We start from the raw sequence: 27961 nt of genomic DNA, 5'->3' as shown, positions 1-27961 counted from the left end.
CTCTTAATGCAGGATGTAATGGCACCATTAGCTAAGAATCACTCAATTTTGTGATTAAACAGGTGACACATGAGATTGAAGATGCCTGTTGAAGGGTTTTGGCTTGAAACATTGACCATTTTTCTCCCATTGGTGTTGCTTGACCTATTGAGTTCCTCCAGCGGTTTTTTTTTTGGCAAATTAAACCATTATTTCATATTTTGTATCATTTACTTTTGAGCAAGATGGTCCTTTGGACATGACAGATGCTACAAGTATAATCAAGGAGCAGGTAATTTAAGGGAGTTTTTCCTTTTTAATGAGGGATGACATAACAGAGCTTGGAGAGGATATTCTTGGAGAATTATCCAGCAAAGCTATCTGGGTAGAACAGAAAGATTGGAGATATCTGTAAGAATACTGAGTTGTGTAACAGAGTACTGGGAGATTTTAACTTGCCTAATGTTGACTGGGGCAACCATAGTACAAAGGGTTGTTAAATGTGTCCAGGAAAGCTTACTCATTCAATATATTGAGGGCCCCACCAGAGAGCGCATGACACTGGATCTCCTCTTAAGGAATGAGGTTGGGCAAGTGACTGTGGGGGGAGCACTTTGGGACCAATGACCATAATTCCATTAGTCTTAAAATAGTTACAGAGAAGGATGGGTCTTGTTCACAAGTTGGTCATAAATTGGTTAAACGGTGATTTTAGAACAATTAGGCAGGTACATAATTGGGAGAGGATATTTGCAAGTGCTGTAAGTTAGGATGTTTATAAAGGTGAAATGGCAAGAGTTCAGGCACTGGATGTTCCTGTTAAGGTATAGGACAAGGCTTTAAAGTTTAAGGAACCCAGGATAATGAGGAATAATAAGGTGCTGGTTGGGGAAGAGGGTTTATGTTAGATATGACCAATCTGTATCAACAAATCTCTTGAGCTTAAGCTCAGAAGAGCAAAAGGACACAAGATGGAGATGGCTGACCTGATGAAGGAACACGCCAAGATTTTATGGTATATTAAGAAGGTTGCTAGGAAGATTATTGGTCCTGGGCTGTACAGGAAGTACCAGAGAGATGGTCATGTCAACCTTGGATCATATTAAAATGGACAACTCTTCAGGGCCCAATGAAAAGCATCCTCGTACTCTGTGTAAATTTTTAATGTATTATTTTTTTTAATTCAGGCATACAGCATGATAACATGCCCTTTCAGACCACGTGTCTGTGCCACCCAAAAACACCTATTAGCCTACAGCCCAGTACATTTCAAACAATGGGAGGAATGCGAAGCCCACCCACCTCCTCCCCCCCCCCCAACCCCAAGGAAAACATGAACATACACAGGGAGAACATACACAGCGGGATTTGAACCATAGTCCCAATTGCTGGCACTGTAAAGGTGTTCACTAACTGCTACACTAACTGTGCCACCCTGAAATCTAAGGAAAAAAATTGTAGAGGCTCTTGCATCATTTTTGGCCTTGTGTGAAGTTTTGGAAAACTTGGAGGGTGTAATGTTGTGCCATTTTTATTTTTTTTTAAACAGCAAAAGTTACAGGCCAGGGTATTCTAAGGGACAGGGTCAATGTTTGGATAGGCATTGGCTAATTGGAACTAGTCAGCATAGCTCTCTGCGAGGCACTCTCAAATTTTTTGATGAGGGGTGTGTGTGTGTATGGACTTCAGTAAGGCCTTTGTAACAAAATCATACATGCAAGGTTTGATCACTTGAGATCCAAGTTAAACCAACCTAATGGATTCAAATTTACCTTTGTGTAAGGAGTCAAAGGGTGGCAGTGAAGTGATCATTTTGGAAACCTGTAGGCAGTGGTATGTTTCAGGGGTGAGTGATGGGTCCACTGTTTGCCATTCAGATTATAATTATGTTGTTAACCATATAACCATATAACAATTTACAGTATGGAAACAGGCCATATTGGTCCTTCTAGTCCACACCAATTTACATGAAACTCCACTAGTCCACCTACCCACTCCCATGCCCATAATCCTCCAACTCCCTCACATCCATGTACTCATCTAGCATCAGAATTGACCCTGCTGCAACTACTTCTTCAAGTAGATCATTCCACTCAGCTATCATTCTCTGAGTTAAGATGAGTAAATTTGCAAATGATATCAAAATAGGTAGTGTAACGGATAAGAAGGTTCTGTACTTTTGTGACAGGACTTGGATTGTTTGGAAGTTGGACAAAGAGTGGCAGATGGAATTTAACTGACAAGTTGTACGGTTTTGCACTTTGTAAAATGAAACCAGAGTAGGACTTGTGCATTGAATGGTCAAGCCCTGGAGAGCATTGTTGAATAGAGAGACTTTGGGGATACAGGTGCATAATTTCAGAAAGTGGCAGCTCTGGTGGATTGGTGATGAAGAAGATGTTTGGCGCACTTGTGTTTGTGTGCTGCTGTGGTCATCTTCAATAAATGAAGGACATTAATAAATTGGAAGGAGTGCAGAGGAGATTCACCAGGATGTTGTGGGTCTGGAGGGCTTGAGTTATTCGGAAAGGTTGGATGGCTTGGTTCTTTATTCCCTAAAGCACACATGTCAAACTCTGGCCCGTGGGATATAATTATATTTGGCCCGCGAGATCATTTCAAAAATGTATTAGAGGTGGCCCGCCCTGGAGCAAGAGCCGATGCTGTTTTTTGGTAATGTCACCCCCCCCCCCATCCTCCCCTTCATTGCACATCCTTCCCCACCCCCTAACTATCCCCTCCCCACTAAAACCAACCCCCTTAAAAGATGGTCAGAATATTCTCAAAAAGGAATCCAGAATGGTAAAGTTCCACAAACCTTCTGCTGGGAATCCTAACAACACCCGGGCATCAGATCCACGGGACGTGGAGGGAGCAAGAGTGTTGCAGGTTGACCGTGCAAACTTTGAGAACGGGGAAAACATAATTGTAACATGAGAAGTCTGTCGATGTCATCAGCCGGCAAGCCAGTTGGAAGGCTGCCCGCACAACCAGTCACTTCTCCCACCTGTCGAGCGGTGCGGCGGATTGGCGAGTGCCTGTGATTTCCTGTCGGCGCGACGGACATGGCAGGCTGCGCACGGCCCCCGCTGTTCCGCAAAGGCTGATCGGCAGCGCGCTGGGCCTGAGTGGGTGGTAAGCAGGGGTGGGCAGAGGGTGTAGGTGAGGAGTAATGGGCAGGGGAAGTTATGGTGGTGCGAGGGGCAGTTAGAGGGAGGGATGAGTAGAAGGAGGGGTGGATAGGGAAGAGGTAAAAGGGGAGGTACAGGGTGAGTAGGGGAGGGGTGATTAGAGGGTGAGAGATGGGTAGAGGGAGGAACAGGTTGAGGGGAGAGGCAGTAGAGGGGCATGTATAGGATGGGGTGGGTAGAGGCAGAGCGAGTGGAGTGAGGGGTGAGTAGAGGTTGGGTAAAGGACTGGTCAGATAGAGGGATGGTGGGTCGAGGGTGAATAGAGGCCTAGAGCCTGAGGAGTGAGCAGGAAATGCTGGACACAGCCTGTGAATGCTGACTACATCTCCACAGGGACCAAATATGTTTCTCTCAGGTCAAGCAAAAGGTGACCTTGAGCTACCTACTCCTGACCTGTAACATTATCCTCCTAAAGTTGTATCCTAAAGTTTAATATTACATATGTTGAAAGAAGAGAAAACATGCAGATCTTGAAAATTTTCAAGAAATATTTAGTTCGACCCTCGACTTAGTCCAAGTTTTTAATTTTGGCCCTCCGTGAATTTGCCCTCCCAGAAAGAGAGCACAATTGTGACATTTTAAAAAAGCATTTTGACAGATTTATGGATGGAAAGGTCTTAAAAGAAAATGGACCAAATGCAATCATGTACAAGGTAGACTGAAGGGCCTGCTCTGTGCTACATGATTGACTTGAAATGTTTAAATACTAAATATAATTCTTTAAGACATCTAATACAGGTTTGAGATGGAAAGCCAATGTATAGTGATTGGGAGGATGATATGACTTTGAATGTGTTGGGAAGATGTTCCAGAGTTGGTAGCAAATTATATTTTTAATCTTTTGCTATTGAATTTAGAGCATGTTCATGGTAATGCAAAGGAGTTAAGACTGGTCACTCTGGGAGAGGTAATAAGAAAAGGGCCAAACTCTCGGCTTACATTTTTTTATGACATTGATTTAATATTTTAATGATAGTGGCTCAGATTTTAAGGGATGAAACCAAAAACCCATTCATTCTTATTCAAAATTATGATATAAACATTTTTAAGAAAGTCATCGAGATGCAAGCATAAATTACAAGTTGTATTCAACCTCTAGCCCCATTCACTTTAACCAAGTAATTAACTGCCAATCTGTCGGTTAACATGTAAACGCTCAAAAACTGGCATGCAGTGTCAAATCACCCGGGGACGAATCGCCAAGGTAGGGTGTATCATAGCCAATTCAATTTTGAATTAGCATGCTGGTTAGCCCAGTGTGAAAGGGACAAGGGATATATACAGGGTCCAATTAGTGATGCATTGATGGCATACTTGCATGCAGGAATATGGAGAAAACAAAAGATTTTTTAAAAGCATTATGATCTTGTATTTAAACAAAATTATTCTTGCTTAATTAAAACACCGTATGAGCCCTTCAGCCCATATTGTTCTGCCAACCTATATAAACTTACTGCAGTATCAGAAAATGGAGGCAGAAATAAATACACATGAATAAAAGTGTGGGAAAATATGCACACAATTTGTAAAGACTATGGGGAAAGTGGTAGCGGGATTATTATACATATGTGCACAATTTATAGCAAGTGGGAAAGTGAGATGCAGGTAGGCAAGGAACTAGCTGCCTTTTCCTTTAAAGCCCCCATGTTTGCCTTGGTATAATGAAAGGACTGTATGCATGGAGCCTCATGGATGGGTTTCTCTGCTGCATGGAATTCTGGGAGGGCAAGTCTGCCATTGCTCGATGTCCTGAATGACGCGCCAGTGACGGATTGGTGCCCCTCTGCTGGGATTCAAGGTGGTGAGTGTGAAAAGGCACAGAGAACCGGTTAACATTGGTCCAGAGTGAACAGAAAAAATGACTTTTTGAACCAGTTCATTGAAGCACCCTTTTACCAGTTAGCCAATATGAAAAGGGCTTCTGATAGAATCCTAACTCCATTAAAGGGGAAACAAGATTTTGTGTTGCTATCTTTTCCAAAAATTGCTCTCCATCCTTGTGACACAGTGTATGGTTTGAATGGTTACTGATATATGATTGACCATTTTGTTTCACCAAGTTTGCATGAAAATTCAGAAACTTTATGGAATTGGTGGCTGGCTGCATCCCAATGTAACTGAACTATTTGGTACACTTTCCAAATTTTTTTTGATTTGTGTTGAGTCAAAAATTGTAGAAAAGAAATTTGATTCCTATTTGGAGTTGAAACCCAATCAAATTTAGTTCAATGACAAGCCCAGTATTTAATTGCATTAACACAGCAGTTTTCACTACTGGCCATTGATTGGGTTCTTTCGAGATTTGTTTTCCCCAAGGAAAGTTCGTCAAGGATCTAGGTTCATTTTATTGTCACGTAATAATACATACATATGCAAAGTATTGATATACTTCTACTTTTGCCTGCCGTAAGGCAAAACAAAGATTTGCCACAAGCATTGCCCAGAGCCCCTAATAATAAAAGAAATAAAGGAGAGTCCCTTCAGAGATGCTAAGTCTCTGAGGATTTTCCTCCAGTGCTCACAACCTCACAGAATTCTATTCAAAACATTGGCAGACCGAGCTCCAGATCCAAACCTCAGATACAATCAGCAAGCTTTCAGCACCCGAGGTTCTTTGGTCCTTCAAGTTACTTTTGACTTATGCCTAAATGTATTTGCTCTGTGTAATGTTTTTTGTGTACTATAGCACATTGTTAACCGAGTAGGAAGTAAGGTTAATGCATGGAATCTGCAGTGGGTTCTTTTAAGGACATGGACAGATTTCTCTCTACTAAAAACGGGCAATAACAATATCAACACACCAGGGATCTTGTGATTTGGAGAAGTTCTACAAAAGTTTTTTTTAAACCAAGAAATAAAAGTATAGAGAAAGAATTCTAGCTGTTTAGGATTATACTAGTGTATTAAAAATTCTACCTTTTCTGTTTAATTTTGATTTCAAGTTCTTCTTGGCTATAAAACTGAAACAAAGTATGTCTTGAACAGAATAAAGTGCAATAATATAGCTCTTTTGAAATTCATTGCTGTTTAGAATCGGAGTTTATTGTCATGAACGAGTCACGGATTTGGTGTTTTGTGGCAGCATCTCAGTGCAGACATTTGGATAAACCACCTTATACAAATACAGTCAATGAAAACAGTGCACAAAAAGTTAAAGTAAGGCAGTGTCTTTGGTTCATTGATTATTGAAGAATTTGATACAATCCCTTGGTGTTACATACTGTATCTGAAAATGAATGAGGAAGAAAATACTGAAGGTCATAAGACTTAACTGTCCTAGATCAATTTGTAGAATTCTAGAAACTAATATGTTCTTTAAGTCTCCTTATGTTTAAATATTTTGTCAGTGAATATTTCTTGTATTCTGACAATAAGACAAGGTTAGCATTTTTATGCATATTAGTGTAACACTTCTGTCTTTGTAATAATACCTATGATTTTGATTATCTTGCAGTTTAAGCTACGTACTGTGACGCATACAGCAAAAAAAATCAGTGCTATGTTTGATAAGCCTTTTTTCATTATCTCCTCTTGGCCCTTTTTTTAATTTGCAGTCGTTCAAAGGGGAAAATCTCTGAACTTGAATGAAACTTGCATTTAATTATTTAAGTTCTACCAAAAGGTACAGTATTGAAAGTTCATTTGAAAAGGTCTCTTGTCATTCTGATGCAGAAAGCCTGTGTCTGTTTTGGGCACATACTATGCATTTTTCTCAGGAGTGAACCTCGTCATCTCATGCTGCACATTATCAGGTTATTTTTTTAATCATAATAACTAGCTTTAATTCTTTAATTAATAGAACTGAGTGCTGATTGCAGCTTGTGATGTATCTGCTGCAATACAGATTGCAAAAACATTTGTCTTTCAAATCGCACAACATTATGTTTGGTAACTATCCTGTGTGTGTTCTAAATTCACATTGCACTGTTGCTTTTTCAACATTTATTGCATTCTCAGTCCAGAAAATGGGGGTGGGGGGGAAACTAGCCTATTACTGGATGCACTGCTTTCAAATTACTTTTGAAGAATGGTTGCAGCAATCTGGAAGTAAATTTGGTTCATCATTTAATGTTGGATTGGTTTGTGTGTTATTTCATCTGCCGTGATTAAATCTCTTGACTGTTATCTGAAGTGGCATAATCAATCTTATTATCAATCACTGCTAGGTTTAGCATTATCACCACCCTACTATAGTGAAGGAGCCAACTGTGTCGTTGTGAGGGAAGCTAGAAATAGGTGAAAATGCTGCTCTTTCCAGTGGCAACCACAGCACTGAGAATTAATTTTTAAAAAGGCTGATTCTCATTATTATTATCACATTTTTAATTGCTAAACTTGTGTTGACATTGAGATGGAATGTATGAGGCATGTCTATAATGAGTTCGGACTTTATCATCCACCATTAGATTGATAGGTTCGACATACTTAGTAGAATGCTTCAAGCCATATATTGGTGTGAAACATTTTGCTGTGTATCCCATGTCATGAATATACTTTAAACCTTTTTATCAAGGGCTCTAAAATTAATATAAGATCAACATCTCAAGTATAGTTTAGGAAATTAAATGGGTAATTGCTATGTTGGCAGTTAAAGCTCTGAATTGATTGGCAAACTGAAGTTCAGACTCACCCAAAAGTACATTTGTTTATTGAGGTTTGTTGATTTGTAAATTTTGGAGTAAACACTATACAACCTTGTGTTTTTAACACACAAGGTCAGAAAATATGGGGTTTTGTAATACAAATTTAAGATTTTTTCTGAAGTTTAAATGTGTCCAATACATTTTACATTTGTTGCCTTGAAGTTCATTTGTTGGTGAGCATTTTCTTTGAGTTTGGATAATTGTAGATGTTTAAAATACTGTATTTGACGGCATATAAGACCCATTTTTTTTCCCCAAAATTTGGCTCAAAGATACCCACCGGGTCTTGTACATGAAGTTGAAATTTAGCAGGTTGACAGGTTCAAGAAGTGGGCCTGCAGCTTCGTGGACCACCTTCCCTCAGGGAGGCCCTTGCTTTCCGGATCCTCCACTCACTTCCCTGGTAAGAAGGCCAATCAGCAGCGTAACGGCCAAGTTTGTAGTACATGTACAATTGATCACTTGCTTTGAGGGGAGCACTGGACCTCAGTGATCAGGCTCCATACTCAGCCATTGTTCGATGAGTACGGCCCCCCGAGCAAATTGAATGAGGCGTGAGGGCAGGTGACAGTGAGAGACTTGCCGAGTTGAGCCAGGCCACTCGCTCATTGCCACTTGTTCATTGCTACCCACCCACATACCTCATTCAATTTCCTCAGAGGGCCATCCTCATCAAACAAAGGCTCAGCAGTGAAGCCTGATCACTGAGGTCCAGCGCTCCCCTCAAAGCAAGCAATTAATTGTTTGCTCCCTGCGACAGTGGACTCTGCTTGTTGCCATCTCTCCCTTGCGCACCTATGGGTCCCAGCACACCAGTCACTCAATCTGCTTTTGCATGGTAGGAGCAAAGCAGCCTGAGGTTGGGCATGCAGTGGGCAGGAGGATGTGTTGCTGCCGTTGCTCATGTGCGAGGCAGCTTCAGTGCCTCGGCCATGCAAGACTGAAGGGTTTCCAGCAAGGTGAGTGAAGGGACACACACACATTATTTACAAGGGGCCTTGCAGGAGGAACCAGTTCGCCAACTTTCCTGTAAGTACACTAAAACAAATTTTTCCTAAAATCTCCCACTAAAATGGGAGGGGGGAGAAGGTTCTTGAATGTCCATGAGTCTTGTATTCCGTCAAATACGGTAAGCTTGCAGATAAATAGGTTAGAGCATGTCCACATAATCCTCAAAGTTTTTTATTTCCACTCATTTGGTGTGAGTGACCAGCACAGTTGAAGTATGTCGGGCACCAGCAAACAACCCCCCTTTGCACTTGCACGCACACGCGTACACATTCACACTCGCACTTCTCTCCATTCCACAGGGTGTTGTCTTATGCTGGTTCCACAGATGTCAACACTCCTCTGGCACCTCGCCCAACTGGCTGTTCACAAGTGTGAGCCTACACAGTGAGTGTCATTAGGTTCTTTGTACCATGGGTGACATTGTAGATGAGCCTTTTTTTTTTAAAATCCTCACCCAACATACATGCAACTCTCGCTTTCTAACAGGATCAGTGGCAGGAGCATTGCCTAACTTATATTAACCTGGGGGAAACTTAATTCCGTTGATTGCCATTCTGGCAGGGAACAACTGGCATGACAAAATCCAAGGATCAAACCTGGAGCCGCCTTGTTCCCAGTAGTTCAGTTGTACACAGGTTGGTGGCCTTTTATCTATTCAGATATCAGAGGAGCTTACCAACTTTTTTTTTCCCAATTGGATGTAAAATTACAATATTCAAGGCTCATATAAATAAAAGTTTGTCTTGGATGACTACTATAGTATCCATCTTAATGTTTCCTGGATTTTGAAAGAACATTTGTACCTCTAGGTATTTTCAACAATGTTGAAGTCTGTGGCACAAGTGCTTGTAAACTGAAGAATATATCAATCAGTTACTTTAAATGTCCTGGAAGAGTTGCTTTGATCACCATTGATAATGGTATCATGAACATTTTTCTTTATTCCAATATGACCAAAGCAATTCTTCCTCTGCCATAGCTATTTAATTTTCTTCTAAACTTTCTATAGTATGAACATCGCAATTATGTGAGGCTGGTACCATGACATACAATTTGATTAAACAGTGGACCTGTTGAAGCTCCTTTTTCTTCTTGATGATGTCAATTATACTTGATTTGTTATTTCAGCAAGATGAGGACATTTGCCAGTTTGAGAAGTAAACAATTGTACACTCAAATTGCCCACGCATAGGTTATCTGCAGTAGATATCAAAATGTGGATTTACTAAAGATTGAGCACCTGATGAAAGGTATCTCATGTGTTCAGAGTTCATGGGATTTATTATCAGTATGTGTTGTTTCTTCCCAGGCTTTACTGCTATTACAGCCACCAATCCAATCTGGCTAATAAAGACACGCTTGCAACTGGAAGCACGGTAAATTTGTTTTGTTTAATCTGGTAATTATAGTATTAATGGGAAGAAGTATTTTTGTACAAACTTGATAAATAGGCAAATTATTCTTTCACAGTGATAACCTGAATTTTTCTAAGATATGATCAGCTTGTTGTTTGTGTAGCTGTACTAATCACATCTATGTAATCTATAATCAATAATTTCATTTTTGAACAAAATATTTCTAATTGAATTTTTAATCTTAAAATCTTAGAAAACATGATTTTTTGTAATTGAATGATAAATGAGTTGGATCTTCATTAAAGTCCCTTGCATCAATTTTCCCCTTGGACTTAAGTTAATGACAAAGTAGTCCCTGCTGCAGGATTGGGCTATCACTACAACTTTGCTTCGGTGCTAGACCAAAACCAAAAAAAGCAGTGGTATTTTACAACTACAAATAGTGGCATTTTCTTTAATGGTGAGAAAATGTCATTCCAGGTTTCAAGCAACAGACAAAATAAATTGTGGAAAATAAATAGGTAAAAAATAAAAAAAATAAAAATTGCCGTGACTCATCATTGAATACTTTTTAGGAATAATTTATCTTGCGTTATGTTTGCGTGTGAATTGAGGATATCCTTTTTGTTCTGCGTAATCTATTGAAGAATTAGCATCTATCTGTTGTTGTAATTTATGTTCTTTTATGCAGGAATTGAAAGATTGGAATTGTGTATTGAAATTTTGCACATGAATTGTTCATTGGATTGATCTTTTATTTGTAGGAGCCGAGGTGAATCGCGGATGAGTGCATTTGAATGCGTGAGAAGAGTATATCGCTTTGATGGTATTCGAGGCTTCTACAGAGGAATGTCAGCTTCCTATGCAGGCATCTCTGAGACTGTGATTCATTTTGTAATTTATGAAAGCATAAAGCAGAGACTGATGCAATCCAAAACATCAAACATGGATCCTGAAGAAGATTCTGTGAAATATGCTTCTGACTTTGTAGCGTTGATGCTAGCTGCTGCAACATCTAAAACATGTGCCACCAGTATAGCATATCCACATGGTGCGTATCTTCTGTCCACATGTGAACAGTATGCTTTTCCATGACTGTTGAAGATTTTCTTTAAAATTTAGAAGGAGATCCTGTCTGTCATGATTAAGGCAAGGATAGTTGTAGTGTATCTTGACCAGTGACCCTCCCCCCTCATTTCTTCATTGATCATTCTGCCCTTACTGCACCCAGATTCTCTTTTATGACTTGTGGTTGGGGGTTTTTTTTCCAATTGGAATTTGAAATATTTTGATTCTATAGAGTGGCAGCTTGTTCATTCTATAAAGCCCATTTGACAAAATCTTGATAAATACTGGAAATCTGAAATAAAATACTGCTCACATTCAGTATCTTTGGAACAAAAATACTGTAATGTTTCAAGTTGATGAATTGTTAGATTTTTAGAAAACCCATTTCTTTAATTAGTTAAATAAAATGTCAAGCTTTATAAAAAAATAGTTTAATTCCGTAGTATTTTCTAGTTCGCAATTACATTTAAATCATGTGCAAGCATGTATATTTTCACTATTTTGGAGCAATCCCTCAAACATGCTCTGTCATTTAATGAGATCGTGTATGATTTATAATCTGAGCACCACCTTCTGCTCACAAAAACTTTTCAGCCTCTCATTTATTAATAATTCACCTTCCTTTGGCTTGGAAAATATGAAAAGACATACTCAACACAAGAAAAATAAATCATTGTCTTCAACTTCTGTGTAGGACCACTTAATTTTAAACAGAGATCACCAAGTTGTAGGTTAAATCACAATTGAAAACATCCTCTTAAGATTCTTCGGGATCTTGTATATTTTAATAAAGACTCCTTGTACTCTTCTGAAGTCCAGCAGTAATCCAACATTTTTTCATTACCTGCCAATTCCAGCTATTCATTTAGTAAAAAATCTCTGAACTGTTGTCATTGCACAAACACTTTTCCATCAGTATAAATTTATAGTTTTCTCACTGCGATTTCACATGCCCATGTATAACATCCCTTATGTTTTTCCCCTTTGTGATAAATTGTAGCATCTGATTGGCTTTACTATACACAGTGCCCTCCATAATGTTTGGAACAGACACTTTTTTTCCTCTGCTGCTCAATTTTAAATTTGTAATCAAACAATTCACATGTAATTAAAGTGTATATTCCAGGTTTTATTCAAGATTATTTGTATACATTTTGGTTTGATCATGTAGGAATTGCAGCATTTTTTATAAATAGCCCCTGTCTCAGGGCAGCATGATGTTTGGGACATTTGTCTACATGGGTATGTGAGTACTCAGGTATGTTTAATTGCTTCACTGGAGCAGCTATAAGAGAGCTAGGCTTATTTCTATGTAAAGTTGCCATTTTTCAATACAAGAAACTAATGAAAGTCAATGGAGCCATTATGAGGCTGAAAAACAAGAAGATTCTATGAAATATGCACATAACACTAACCCTAATGCAAACCCAAGCAAAGGTGGTATGCTTTGGATCTTGGGCAGTTCCTTTATGCCTTCATATTTGCTCTTCCCATCAGTTTGATGCAAGTTAATTTTGGTCTCATCTGTCCACAAGTCTTTTTTCCAGAATTCTGCTGGCTCTTTCAAGTAACATTGAATAAAACCTGGAATGTGCATTTTAATTACATGTGAATTGTTTGATTAGAAATATAGAACTGGAGCACAGGGGCAAATGAAGGAAAGGGGTGTCTTTGTCCCAAACATTATGGAGGGCACTTTTTTTTAGATGGGAGTGGGGTAAGATCTTTATTTCTTCAAATTTCAAAGCTCTATCAGCTCTCATTTTAAATGCAACACTTTTCAATTTTTTTGTCAAAATGGTCAAGTTCACATTTTGCACAAAATATTCAATTTGCCAGACCATTGCCCATTCTTTAATCCATTTATATCCTTTCATAAATGCTGTATGTTCTCTTTATAACTTTTATCTTTATATCTTCAGTAAATTTATCCACCATGCCTTCATTATCACTATCCAAGTTATTTGTGTAAAATTATAAAATGTAGAAGCCCTTGTGTCAATCACCTATGGCACACCATAATTATCAATTACAATAAAACCTATTTTATGCCAGCTGTGTCTTGGCAACCAACAAATGTACCATATAATGCTCAAAAGATTAGTTCAGAGTTTGGTTTGCCCGCAACCAGATTTTTCAGATCCGTGCTAGGCCATGTTGTCTCCATTTTAAATATGCTTCATTTGTATAAACTTTCAAGGTGTTTGTGTGCTCTTTTAATTGTCTGCTGATAGATCTCACTGATTATTTCCTCCCCATTGATCACCTTTGGTCCTCTATTTTAAATGGCCTAAATCCTAAACTCAAAGATGCTTATCAAATCTCACAGCCTCTCCTTTTTGAGACATTGCCTTAAAGTGTCTCTTGATTTGTGCCAACAATTGTTTGATGCAGTCACAATTTCATGACCTTAATGTTCGTTAAATCACTATTGGTTTTATTTGGCAAGTATTATCACTGTTATTAACAGTGTTAATATTTATTTTCATCATTTCTTGGATGTTAGAATGTCTAGAACTGATGAACAAATCTGTAAAATACTTGTGTGGAAATGGGGATCGTGTGCATATATAGTACAAGCTGCTGGGTTGAAGATTTCAATGCCTGTCAGAATTCCATGGGGAAATAATGCTAACAATACCATGCTAAATAGTACAGTTTTTGATTATGTAACTTTTTTCCCCCCGCCCCCCCCCCCCCCCCCCCCCCACAGAGGTTATAAGAACTAGGCTACGAGAAGAAGGAAGAAAATACAGATCATTTTTTCAGACGTTTTCATTAGTAATATCTGAAGAAGGTTATAGATCACTTTACCGTGGCCTCATCACCCATCTGGTCAGACAGATTCCAAACACTGCTATCATGATGGCCACCTATGAGCTTGTGGTTTATCTTCTTGATGGGTAAAGAAAAGTCTGATTTGTTGTGAAAACCTGGAAGACCAAAGGATTTGATTGGACCAGAAGCCCCAGATAAATTTAATGCTGAAGAAGATTAAATAATTGTGAAGATTTAAGCTGCTGTTAAGACGAAGAATGTCCAATTTGTGAAAATAATTTGTTTTGATCAATGTGAAGATAGAATCACCACTTTAGCAAGGGAACATTTAACAAATCCAAATGTTATATTATCCTGTTAACTTTCATTATAACACTTTCTATCCTGACAAAATTTCAATTTTGGTAGAATTGGGAAGCACTCCAATGAGCTGAAATCTTCAGACAGATTATCTCCATAGAATAATTTCTCAAATTAAAACTTAAAGGTGTTGTCCATACGTTATTGAAACTCATGAAATGTTACATCAGTATTTATTTTGCAAAATTTTGAGTAAACCGAGAAGTTCATTAATTGCAATCTAGCTTCCCTGTACAAGAGTTTATCTTAGAAAATTGTTTTTCATAAACTCATGACATTTTACACAGTAACATTCTTCCTTTAAAAGCCATCAATGGAGAAATTGGATTAAACTTGAAGTTCACCTCTTTTGATGATTTCTAATTATTTTTAGGATATCTTCACTTGGCATTTAAAGTATGACTAATGAATGTAAAGCAAGATGATTAAGATTGATTTGTTTACTGTTCCCCTTAAAATTGCATATCCCTATTGTGAGACATAGAGAGGCTGTTGAGAATTGTTTCGAAGAAACATCTTTAAGTATTATGCTTGTGTTTGTTCAATCAGCCTATAGATGCTTTCAAAAGTGTATGTTAATATTTGAAGAGGGTACAAAATTATGCAATATTCATGATATGTTATAAATTTCCTGTAATAAGTGGCTTTCTCTTGAACTCTTCCTCAAGCACTTTGTGGCCTTTATACTTTGAGTTTTGGTTTTTTTTCCTGACTCTTTCAGTTCTTAAATCATCAAAATGGCAAATAAATCTTTCACAATCACCAGTTTGACATAACCTAGTTAATTTCCATTAACAAAGTATATTTTGCTGCATCAATCTCTTCTGGATCCATAATTATGTTGAATAATTTGTGTACCTTTGGGATTTGTTACCACCATTTGCAACATTTTTATTTAATTTTTTTCTTCAAAAAAAATATTGCCTAAACTCTTCAGTCAGTGTTAAAGTTGTAAATCATAATTTATGAAAAACAAACATCCATGAAATAGAAACAAACATGGCAGCAAAAAAAATCAATAAAAATAACCATGTGTGTTTATTCAGACCTCTAATAACAGAAAAATCTGACTCATTAATATGCTTCACCACGACATCCACCACCATCTCCCCACCCCAAAGAAATCTAGATATTTGCCCCATTTTTGTGTATCGATATCCAATTTATCAAACACTGCCACTTTGACCATTTTTGTGCTCACTCCTGAAATAATGGTTCTTCCCCCCCCCCCAAAAAAATTCTTCCAACCTCTAAGTATAAATTGTTTTCCTACCATTATACTTGTCTAAATCCAATTTTGAGAGCATTTATCCCCAAATAAGGAATTTGAATTCTTGAAACTTCTTCATTATACTTAAGTAACATAATTCAAAATTCTTGAATTCTGGGACAAGGTCAAAGCGCATGTACTAAGTCCCCTTTATCCAGCTCACAGCACTGGCATTCAGGGGTATTTTTCAACCCTAATCTATATAACCTTGCTAGAGTCCAATAAAAATGGTGCAGAATCTTAAACTGAATTAGGCACACTCAGATCTCTTGACATTGTTTTGATTTTTTTTACAAATTTTGTCTTCCACCTCAAAAACCACACTCCGGTCTATTTCCCATGCTCTTCTATGACCCAACAAAAGTTTATCCCCTGAGATTTGTGTTAAGGCTAAATAATAAAATGAGGCTTTGTGACCTTTACCTTATGCAGTCAGTACAGTAGATAGTATCATAGCAACTTGTGGGGGTTGCTGTGCAGAACCCAAAGTTGTGTGCAGCACATGATGCAGGTGAAGACATCTCCAAAATTGTGACCGAAAGATACTATTGGATTAGTTGACTAAAAGATTTTAAACTGTCACTATTACAAAGGTCTCCCAATTATACATTTCCTTTGCCATTACCTCCAGAAAAAAAAGGAAACTTATCAATACACAACTTTGGATTCATCCAAATACTTAAGGCTTTATTCAAATATGAATTAAAGTTAAATCATCTGGCTAACATATTCCAGAATAACTTCATATGTGATATAATTAGGTGGGATCTTGCCTCAGGGGGTAATTTGCTAAACAAACATTGTAATGGAGGGATATGAGGAAGAGAAGAACACTCAATAGGAGAGACCAACATGCTAAATTCTTGAGAGTAGAAGTATAATAGCTTTGGCAAACCTAAGTGCCCCCGCCAACTTTTTGAACTGGCAATTGACAATTTACCATTCCAAATAATTAACAAATTGCTTAAAATATGTTAATAGGATTTGCACTGGTAACCTTTGAAATACTATTCATCTTCAAGGCATTTCCTGACATTGACAAGAACAATGATGACAATCTACATCACATGAAATTTTCTGCAATAATGGATCAATTATCATCTAGTTTAGGTTGGGGGGGGGGGGGGAATTAACAGCTAAATATCATAATCCCCTCTTTGGCCATTGAAATTGGCCTGGGTAAAAAGCAAGTGTAGGGGAGTATGCAGTCAATGGTAACACTTTTGATTTTGTCCTTATAACCTGAGAATCTAGAATAAGGCAAGCATCATTTTATGAACCTGTCCTCCAACCATTTGCAACTTTTAGTTTTTATCATTTGTTGAAACCTGGTGAGCCAGTTATATCCAAAATATATTTTGTCTTGGTTTTCTTTCTTCTCACTAATTATGGAGCTTGAAGAAATGCTATGATCTGTCCTTGGGTGGGCAGACACAAAACAACATTTTGATGGCATAAGAAACTGAAGGATGGTAATTAGTGCACCGTGTAGAGATTTTAAAAAAAAACAAAGGAAATGAACACACTATTTGTTTACATTTAAGGCATTTTTCACTGGAGCTGATGGAGTATGAATTTGTTTGGCAAGTTGTACTAGAGCAGAATAACTTTTTTTTAAAAAGTGGCAAGGCAATATTACATTTTACAATTTACTCATCTGCTCTTATTTGGAATTGAAAACGAAATCACCGTTCAGAGTCTCGCACCTAAGCTTTAATTGAACAGGATTTCTACTATTTTTTATATTGTAATTTCTCATAACTGTCATAACTTGAAATAATCAAGTCTGCACAGGCTTGGATTATGCAGCTTCTCTGTGACAACTTTTGTTTTAATCTTATGGTAATGCTTGTACTTGCGATCATAAAAGCTACAGTATATCTAAACTCAACATGCCTATGCTTTGTCAAAAATCTGCAGTTCAATTCCAGATCTCGCTTCTGATGTACAGTGCATCCTTGGGTGCAAGTAATGTATGTACATATTCTGTACAAAATCATTAAGAGTTCGTGCTTTGGGTGTGTCCACATTGCAAAGAATTAAAAACAATAGAAAATGCTACTATGTTTCATTAGTATGCATTGTATGTGGTATTCCTGCATGCCTTTTAAATACACCATAATATCCTGTGGCAAAATAATTTTTTTTAAATGCACTTACAAGTTTCATCCAAAAAAAAATTTTCAGATCCAATTCCTTCAAAATTTGTATAATAAATGTAAGTGTTTAAGTTAACAGAATTTGGATCTAGTAAATTGTTCTGATGTTCATGCACTTCAAAGACTTCTCCCTGTAAATGTGGAATCTTAATAGGTTTCTGTTTAATAATGACCAGAGTAAAAGGACGCTCGATCTGTATACTGCTAAATCTTTCTCAGTTTAGTTCATTCAGGACTTTTCTTTGTCAGTATTTGTCCAAAATAAAAACACAAATGAAATTAATTAAACAAACGGGGTATCCAAAGTTAATCCAGCAAGGTAGAATGATCTTTAGTATTTTTCTCAATTGAAGACTGGATTGATATGAAAGAAAAATATCAATATATTAATGTTCAGGTACTATCTGTGTCAGAACTTTCACATTGCTAAAAGCCAATTAGTAGATCAGAGCAGTTTGCCCTTCCCACTTGTTAAAAAGAGATGGATCATACTGAAATATGGTCCTAAAAATACATTGCACCTCCTGTGTCATGCTCTTATTCTCTGTGCCATTGAGTTTGTATATTGTCTATGGCACCAAACACATGAGTGTAGTGCTGTCCTCTTCTAATAACTACATATTTCTAAGTGACCAATAATAGTCCTGCCACTCCCCCCTGCTGAAAATTGAAATCAATCCAAGATTTGTTAAATATTGAATGCTTTGAGCCATCTTATTAAACAACTGCAATTTTCCATTTTATACATGGGATAGGATTGGGCACAAAATTAATGATATAATTTCTAGATAAATGGTTATGTAGTAATAAAACTAACTGTTTTAATTTGGTTGTCTCAAGGGTGAGCAACTTTAAATGTTTTATACCCTTTACTAACTTAAACCTGTGCTGATCAAGTCATTTACTTAATTTGAGAGTTTGTCCTCATTTAAAACATACAACTTCACTTTGCTTAATGAATATTCCTATTTAATTATTGCAGCAAGATGTGTGTCATGGAATTTCTAACGTGAATGCTTTTAAATGTGTACAGATTAATATTTCCATTATTCACTGGAAATTCACTGCTTTAAACAAACAACTCAGTTTGTCTTTTTTAATTTGGTTCACTTATTTTTTAAACATTCATAACTAAAATGGTAAAAGTAAGGTCACAAGAATTTCAGAAATGTGCACCTGCATTTTTGAACTTTTACAATTTGATTTCAGTTGACATTTCCAGATGTTGATGTTTAAAACGGAATCATACTTTAACCACTTTTGTTCAAAATGAAGGTTCACTAACTTCAGTTACAGATAATCCAGTTTATAAACTTTATTGCTGATGTATAAACACTAAGTGTGATCATGCAATCAATTTTTGAAGTGCCCTTGTCAGCAAATCAATATCAAAATCAGCCAAGCACTGTTTTACCCAGAGCAGATTCCTTGGTTATTTGGACATAATGCTGATTGCATGAGAAGCATTGTATTGTGCAAAGGTATGTTGCTTTCAAGAAGAGTCATTGATCTTATAATTGTATAGTCATCATTTGAATTCCAATTCCTAACCCTTTCAAACGTGATCCATTTGAATTGCTCTTGGACATGCAACTGTACTAAACCAGGGATCTACTTGACAATTGCATCCTGTGAGGAGGAAACTATCCAGTGAAGTCTGTTTGCATGCCTTAACAAAGCAGAACATGTAACAATGCTTGTGCCGGAGCAGTGGACAGGAAAATGGGTGGGTACAGCAGTATTAGACATGTGATGTGTTTAATGGAGTGATAATCAAATGCTGTAGCTTCTACACCAGCTCTATCTTATATATATATCTATGAGTTAGTGCATATATTGGTTGATTCATTTTCCAATCATTTGTAGCATGCTTTGGTTACTGATTTCCAACTTGTAAATGAATTCAGAATGCATACAAAAACTTTGTTTTCCATCTTTAGTGAAAATTTGATTTGGTATTTACTCTTAATTTTCCTGGCGGTACTTTGCTAAATGTATTTTTGGATGGTTCTAATATACTTAACAGCATCTTGCAGTAGCAAACATACTAGATGTGTGATCATCAGATTGAATATAAAATCTTTTAGTGCAATATTAAATGTGAATATTCTGTATTACAGTAAACTCTAAATATGGAGCTAAAGCAGCTGTTCCAATCTCAAAACAGGTTTAATATATTCAATAAAATGTTCCTGGGCCTTCACATTACTGTCAATATCAGAATTTATTTTCATGAACAAGTCATGAAATTTGGTGTTTTGCAGCAGTATCATAATGCAAATATTCATATTATAAACCATCTTACAACAATAAATATTTAAAAATAAAAGTAATGGACAATAAGGCAGTTTCTTTGGTTCATTGATTATTCAGGAAACTGTTAGAACCTGACTTTGTGCTGTTGAGTGCTCATCTTTAGGCTCCTGTACCTCTCCACCCCCTCCCCGATGGTAGCAGAGAGAAGAGGCCATGGTGGTGGAGGTCTTGGAGGATAGAGGCTGCCTTTTTAAGACATCGCCTCACGTAGATGTCGTCGATGGAATGAAGTCCATGTCTGTGATGCCGCAGGTCGAGTTAACAATTCTGGGATTTCTTTTCTCGTCCTGAGACTTAGCACTTCTATACCAGGCAGTGATGCCACCAGCCAGAACATCTCTCCTGTAGAAGTTTTTGTGAGGCTTTGGTAACATACCAAATCTCATCAAACACCTCACAAAGTATAGCCGCTGACTAGACTTCTTCATGATTGCATTAACATGGAGGCTCCAGGACAGATCCTCGGAGATGCTGACACCCAAGAATTTGAAGTCGACCCTTTCCACTACTGAGCCCTCAAGAAATGGGTGGTATTCCCTGACTTCCTCCTGAAGTCCATAATCATGCTAACATTGAGTACAAGATTGTTGGTGTGACGTCACTCAATGAGCTGATCTATCTCTCTCCTGTGCTCATCCTCATTGCCATTTGTGATTCTGCCAGCAACTGTGGTGCCACCAGCAAACTTGTAGAATCACCATTCTTATTCCCCTCATCCCACCTCTCCTCTTGCACTTCATTTTACAATTACAAGATTGGGAGCCACTTCAAATTTTACAATCATTGGAATGATTTCTTCAGCTGTCTTCATATTGTTTCTGCTTTTGTACAAAATTCTAAAACTTTAACATGCTAAATTCTACATCTCCAACTCTAAGCAAAATCTGTCACTTAGACAAATTATTTGAGTACATAAGATGAGAACTATTCTGAAACTAATCTATAATTCTTTAAACAAAAATTGAATCCAACAAACTGGACTGCTTTATCTTTCTTGTTTGTACAATCAATTTCCATCAGTTCTGAATTGTATTTGAATAAAGAAATGAATTCCCAAGTCCCTACTTGCAATTGCTGCAAACCTTTCAAGTCAAGTCACTTTTATTAATTGCTCACATGGTAAAGACGAGATTCCTTTTCTCCAGGACCATGGAGCATATTTACATAAATATAGGTTAAAATAGAAAGCTGTGCCCAATCTGGATGTAAAGGCCCAAGTGCTACAGTACCTCCTATGACATGGCAGAAGGGATAACAGTTCCTTCAGAATGTTTATTGCATTTTGCCTGCATCGAGTGTTGAATATGTCTTTCATGGTAGGAAGAGAGCCCCCAATAATCTTTTCCATTGATTTCACTATCCTCTGCAGGGTCTTGTGGTCCAAGGAGGCACAACTTCCAAACCAGGTGGTGATGCAGTTGCACAGGATACTCTTGATACATCATCTGTAGAATGTAGTGAGGATGGAGGGTAGGAGATAAACTTTCCTCATCCTTTACAGGGGGAAGAGGACCTGCTGGGCTTTCTTGGCTATGGAGCTGGTGTTAAGGGACCATGTGAGGTTCTCTGCTAAGTGCACTCCAAGGAACTTGATAACTTGATACTCTTGACGATCTCAACAATGGAACCTTCCCCCCGCAGGCCCTCTTGAAGTCAAGAATCAATATTGTTTTCTAATGTTCAGATAGGGTTGCTGTTTAGGCACCAGTCCATTAGCGACTCCACTTCATCTCTGTATACTGACTCGTCATTCTTAGTTGTGTCATCAGCAAACGATGATGAGATTCAAGCTGTGTTTAGGTGCAAAGTCATGGGCCAGCAATTGAACAGCAGTGGAATCAGCACATAACCCTGTGGGGGACCCGTACTTAGTGTGATGGTCTTGAAGATAGTGTTACTGATCTGGACTTCCTGAGGTCCCAACAGGAAGCCAAGAATCCAATTGCAAAGGGAGGTGTTTAGACCCATCTGAGGTATGATTGTGTTGAATGCTGTGCTGAAGTTAATAAACAGCATTCGAACATACAAGTCCTTGTTTTCCAGGTGGGTAAGAGCTAGACAGAGGGTGGTTGTGATGGCATCATCCATTAAATGGTTGGGTCTTTACGCAAACTGCAGGGGGGCTGGTGACGGAGCAGCAGGTGCTTGATGTACCCATGACGAGGTTCTCAAAGCACTTCAGAAGATCGACATGAGTGCGGCAGGGCACAGCAGTCTTCTTCGGCATGGGAACAATGGTGGCCGCTTTGAAGTAAATTGGGACCATTGCACTTCTCAGGGAGATGTTAAAGATGTCGGTGAGAGCATCTGCTAGCTGAGCTGCACATTCCCTGAGCACTCTGCCGGGAATGTTATCCAGACCAGCAGTTTTCTGTGGGTTTGCCTTACTTAGTTCTTCATGTCAGTCACTGCAAAACACAGCACTTGATCATTTGGAGGAGAGGTGGTCTTCTTCGCTGCAATATTGTTTTATGCCTCAAAACGTGTGTTGAAGTTGTTCAGTCTGTCTGGGAGGGAGGCATCAACAGCACAGGCAGATGGTGTAGTCCTGTGGTTGGTGATGTCTTGGATGCCATTCTACATGGGTCAGGTGTCCTTGCTGTCCAGGAAGTAACTGAATCCTCTGGATCAGTGCACACTTTGCATCCCTGATGGCCTTGGACAGCTTGGCTCTTGCAATAGCTAGTACTACCTTGTCGTCTGCTCTGAAGGTCATGTTTTGGTTCCTGAGCACCACGTGCACTACCGCTGTCAGCTGTGATTTCTGATTGGAGCAAGTCATGACACTTAGTGATGTAACTGGTCATTGATGCTGTATACTCCTCCATATTGCAGTTTCCACCTGTTACTGCTTCCTTGAACATATTCCAGCCAAAGCAGTCTTGAAGTTCATGAATGGCCCCTGCTGGCCAGGTTTTAACCTGCTTTTGAACTGGTCTGTGACACTAGAATTGCCAACGAGATCCATATATTCATCTCAATCAAACCACCATGTTTGACAAGTACTATCAATCAAAATCAGTGCTCTCCCTTGGCATACCAACCGCATTTCACAGATAATACCAGTTCTTCAACTATTATTCATGGTTTCCAGATATTGCTGTTGTGTTCATATGAAGTCTCAGGTGTGATACCAGCTTGTGTCTACTGGAGACAGACAGATATCTCCAAAGACCACAGATGGGTGAAAAAAAAGTTTCATTTCAAAACCACTCTTTCTATGACTGCATATTATCTCTAATTCACAGTAAGTTCAAGAAATTCTAAAACACACAAATTTACTGTGAAATAAATATGGTTGAAATACTGATTTTCAATATTGATTCTTGTACGGAAATTGTTCATTGTGTTCCAAATAAAAGTGTGGTGGGTTCAATTTTAAAATATGCTCATATAATTACTATTTCAAAATCAATAATAATGCATGATCAAGTTGGAACCAAAATTCTTTTTCAAACTGAGAAAACCTTAATGAGACTGGTTCAGAACAGCTTTAAGTCTAATCTGTTGCTCTAGACCAATAGTTATAAAACTTTTCTTTCTGCTCGCATGACGCTTTAAGTAATCCCTTATTAATCACGGAGTACCTATGGCATAGAGATTACTTAAGGCGGCATATGAGTAGAAAGAAAAAGTTTGAAAACCACTGCTCTAGTCCAACAGCAGCAGAAATGTACATGACTAAGTCTGTAACCAAACTATCCCATCTAGCCCTCAATAACATCACCATCAAACAGATGACTCATCCTGACCGCTGTGTAAAATGAGGATTCGCGTGAATCCTTCCGTGAACCAGCGGTGTGAAAATGTCGCCCCAGGTAATTTCCACAGTCCACCCTCTGCCTGCGATGTGAAAAGGCAAATGGCCAAGCAGGGGAAGAGTCATTTCCCCAGAGCTGCTCCAACTGCATGAGGGATTATGGGTAACAAAGTCAGCCATTGATCCCTCATTGTGCCGCTGTCATGATGTGCTGAAGCAGGGGAGGCAGGCAACAAAAGGCTGGGGGCCCAGGATGAGGGGGGGTGGATAGCCGGGGTGGGGGGAATGGGGTTAGCAGTGGATATACTTACTCCTGTGAGTGCATAACATGTCATCACTGGAGGGCAGGACCTCCCCTCTCCCCCCGCCTCCAAATTGCCAGGAGAGCAAATTAGAGGACCATAGTGTGAAAGGCCCAGGTTGCCTGCTTTCCTGGGAATTTCACCCTGGTCCAAGTAGGGTCACCACTGGCTGGAGGTGTGAAAAAGCTTAATGAGCAGTGTTGAAGAGTATATTGAGGGCAGAACAACATGTATCTAAATATTGTCTGGTGAAGTACAAAAGGAAGGCTACTCAAATGATAAGTGGTGTGTTTTGGACATCTAAATCTTCACTAATGAGTTCAAAATAGTGAAGCTCTTATACTCAATGAACCTCACAGAAGTGCTAACATATTCATAGGCTTGTCAGTTAGTAGCATGGAATGGATGAGCTAACTTGGTCTCTAGAAATTTCCCAGCATTGTGGTAGGTCTTGAACCAACTTGATTCAGTCTATGTGATAAAAGAACCACTAGGTGGCAGTGATCACAATATGATAGAATTCAGTCTGAGGGGGAGAAGCTAAAATTGGACATGTTGCTATTATAGTTGAGTAAATATCACCGTGAAAGAGAAGCTGGCTAAAGTTGATTGGAAGGAGACTGCAGCAGGGATAATGATAGATCAGAAATGACAGGAATATCTTAGAATAATTCAAAAGATGCACGATCTTTCATTCCAAAGAAGCAACAGATTCTGAAGGAAGGGTGAGGCAACTGTGGATGACAAGAGAAGTCAAAGATAGCATAAAGCAAATGATGGAATATAGTCTTGCAAAAATTAGCAGGAAACCAGAGGAATGAGTAATTTTTAAAAACCATCAGAAGGCAAGGAAAAAAAAGCAATAAGGGGAGAAAGATGAAGTATGACAGTAAGCTAGCTAATAATGTTAAAGAGGACACCAAGAGTTTTCCAGATATATAAAAAAGGGCAAGTCTGGACATCGGCCTGCTGAAAAAATTATGCTGGAGAAGTGGTAATGGGGAACAAAGAAGTAACGATGAACTGAACAGGTATTTTGTGTCAGTTTCACTGTGGAAGACACAAGTGACATGTGTTATGAACCCAGAGGACCCCAAAACCCAACAGCAATAGAAATTCATCAAGACAAATGGTTACTTAAACAAAAGTTGCTTTTAATTATCTTTAAATATAAAAATAAGATCAAACTTTATTTTATTACTATTAACAACCCCCTTCTAATTCTAAGCGCACATGTATGTAATGTGAATAGAAGTTCAGAACAGTTCTTTAATTCACAGTCCAATCTCACTTCTTACTCCTGCAAGTTCACTGATATCAGGCAATCCTTATACTGTGCACAGAATTTAACATTTATGAATTTCACCAGGCTTTGGTGCTTGAAAGGTAAATGGTGACTGCTCAGGAAGGTTCTTGTCAGTTTTCAGAGAGAGATTTGTTGCTTGTTGGACACCAACAACTGATTCCTTCCGATCAGTCACTTTAGTGTCTTGCTGAAGAAATTTGCCCCATCAGGGTTTTCCAAATGATAACCTCTTCCTTTCAGGTCACCACAGAGTTCCTTTTTGTTTCCCTTATTTCAAGTGAAATATTATACAACCAGCCATCTCCTCTTGTATGGATCACAGGGCTTTGACCAGGCTGAACTCAGAACTAACAACCTGTCTTGAAAATTGGGTTTCAAACTAGCTTTCCAGCTTGTCATGTTCCAGACCCAGCTGATGAACTGTAGAACTGAATTCTCTCTCTCTCTTTCTCCGCTTGCAAAACCACATGACATTCCTAGAACAGCAAACTGCACTCAGACTGCGGCACCAAACCAAATCTTCGAGGCCATTCATCTGTTGCTTTCCAAAACAACAATCCATTACTCCACAGCATGTCCAATTAACACCTACTTGTGAGGTCCTTAAAAGGCATTCTCCAAAGTTTTTACAAAGGCACTGAACTCTCTGGCTTGAGCAGAGCTCTGGCATCTTAAATTAGATCTGTTTTGAAGTGTTTGTTCCTGTGTGTGACCTAACTAAAAACTCCACAATCTATCTCTTTTAAAACAATGTAAAATAGAACATAATCTGTCACACATGCCAAAATTCGAGAGTCAGGGCAGAAGGGAATATAGTCACCATTATTAATATGCATGGGTAGCTGAAGGTGGATCTGTCACCTGGAGTGGATGAACTACACTCCAAGGGTAGTTGAAGAGATTGTGAACACATCAGTAGTGATCTTTAAGGTATCGCAAGAGTCAAGAGTTAGTTCCAATCAACTGGAAAATTGCAAATGTCACTCCTTTCTTTTGGAAGGGAGAAAGACAAAGACAAATAATTATGGACAGGTTATCAAGATTATAGAGTCCATTATTAAGGACATTCCTGAGAACATGATAACACAAGATAAAATCAAATCAGAATCAGAATTTATTGTCATGAACATGTCCCAAAATTTAGCTGGTACAACATAGAAGTTCACCAGTACTGCACCATATGCTCAACATTTGGAAGAAGATTCACGAAGAAAGGAAAAAAACAAATTACCAACTACCAAAATTATTATTGACGCAAAATCAACTAATCCCTTTCACAATAGATAACCTTTCCTTTAGAGAATAGGAGAGAAAAGGGATCAAAAGAGTAGAAAATTGTTTTTTGGGAAATAATTTATTATCTTTTGAAAAAATGAAGTACAAATATGGTATAACTCATGGTACAATGTTTGCATACCACCAACTGAAAACCTACTTGAAGGACAAATTGGGAAGCAGGCAGAGGTTACCAGAAGGAAGCAGCTTTGAATATGTGATTACAGACACAATGATAATTCAAAGATTTGTAACAAACATGTACATCAAACTGCAAGAGAAAGAGAACGAGGAAATAAGCTGTAAACCCAAACAAAAGTGGGAACAAGATCTAAACATAAAGATAAAAAATGAAAAATGGGAAAAGCTATGCTCCAGAACTATGAGAAATACAATAAACATGAGGTTACACATGATACAATACAATTGGTTACACAGGCTATATACCACACCCCAAAAGTTAAATAAATGGGACCCAACAGAATCAGATAGATGTTTTCGCTGTAAGAAAGAAACGGGAACAGTACATGCAATTTGGGCATGTGAGAAAATGGAAAAGTTTTGGGAAGATCCAAATCAGGTATTAAATAAATTCACAAAAAGCAACATACCAAACAAATCCAGAGATCTTTCTTCTAAGTAATATAAGAAGTAGCAAAAAAAATATAATATCAACCTGGAAATCAGAAGATAGCCTGAGAGTACAGCAATGGTACATAGAAATGAATAAATGTATTCCATTGGAAAAAAAACATATAATTTAAGAAATAGCGTCATAGTGTGAGAAACAGAAGTACCTTCACAGAATTTGCTCGAGACAAAAATTGAGAACAAAGAACATTTATTATACAACAATGCAAAGTTGGGTGCTTCCCCTTACCCTGGGAAGCTGAAGGTGGATCTTCATATACTGGGACTCACCCAACTTTTATACAGTTCATTTCAGTGTAGAGGTACCCTTCCCCCCCCCTAACATTCTTCTGCCTCCTGGATAAGTTTGGATTAGGCAATCCTGTCTGCCTACGTGCTGTTTCTGTGAATTTGGAGGACCAGGGGGTGTCCTGTCTGTGTCCCATCATGTCATTCTCCTTATTCACCTGGCTTTTGTCCTTATTCACACTAACTTTACTTCCTACATTCTATTATCTACCCTATTCATACTGGCTTTATTCATTACACATATTTTCA

At 38.2% G+C, this 27961-nt stretch overlaps 1 protein-coding gene across 1 annotated transcript in view; it reads left to right on the top strand.

The window, feature by feature from the left end:
- The window catches only part of slc25a36a (solute carrier family 25 member 36a), a 66695-nt gene extending 46678 nt beyond the window's left edge, over window positions 1-20017 (top strand). Inside the window, exons 5-7 of the mRNA XM_069896687.1 lie at window positions 10134-10200; window positions 10944-11230; window positions 13961-20017. Of these exons, the coding sequence (XP_069752788.1) occupies window positions 10134-10200; window positions 10944-11230; window positions 13961-14154 (548 nt within the window). The 3' untranslated portion in view covers window positions 14155-20017. The remainder of the gene's footprint in view (window positions 1-10133; window positions 10201-10943; window positions 11231-13960) is intronic.
- Window positions 20018-27961: the final 7944 nt, after the last annotated feature.

This window comes from Narcine bancroftii, chromosome 9 (genome assembly GCF_036971445.1).
Source record: "Narcine bancroftii isolate sNarBan1 chromosome 9, sNarBan1.hap1, whole genome shotgun sequence".
NCBI lineage: Eukaryota > Metazoa > Chordata > Chondrichthyes > Torpediniformes > Narcinidae > Narcine > Narcine bancroftii.
Note: the sequence above shows the minus strand (reverse complement) of the source record. Positions and strands in the feature narration are given on the sequence as shown.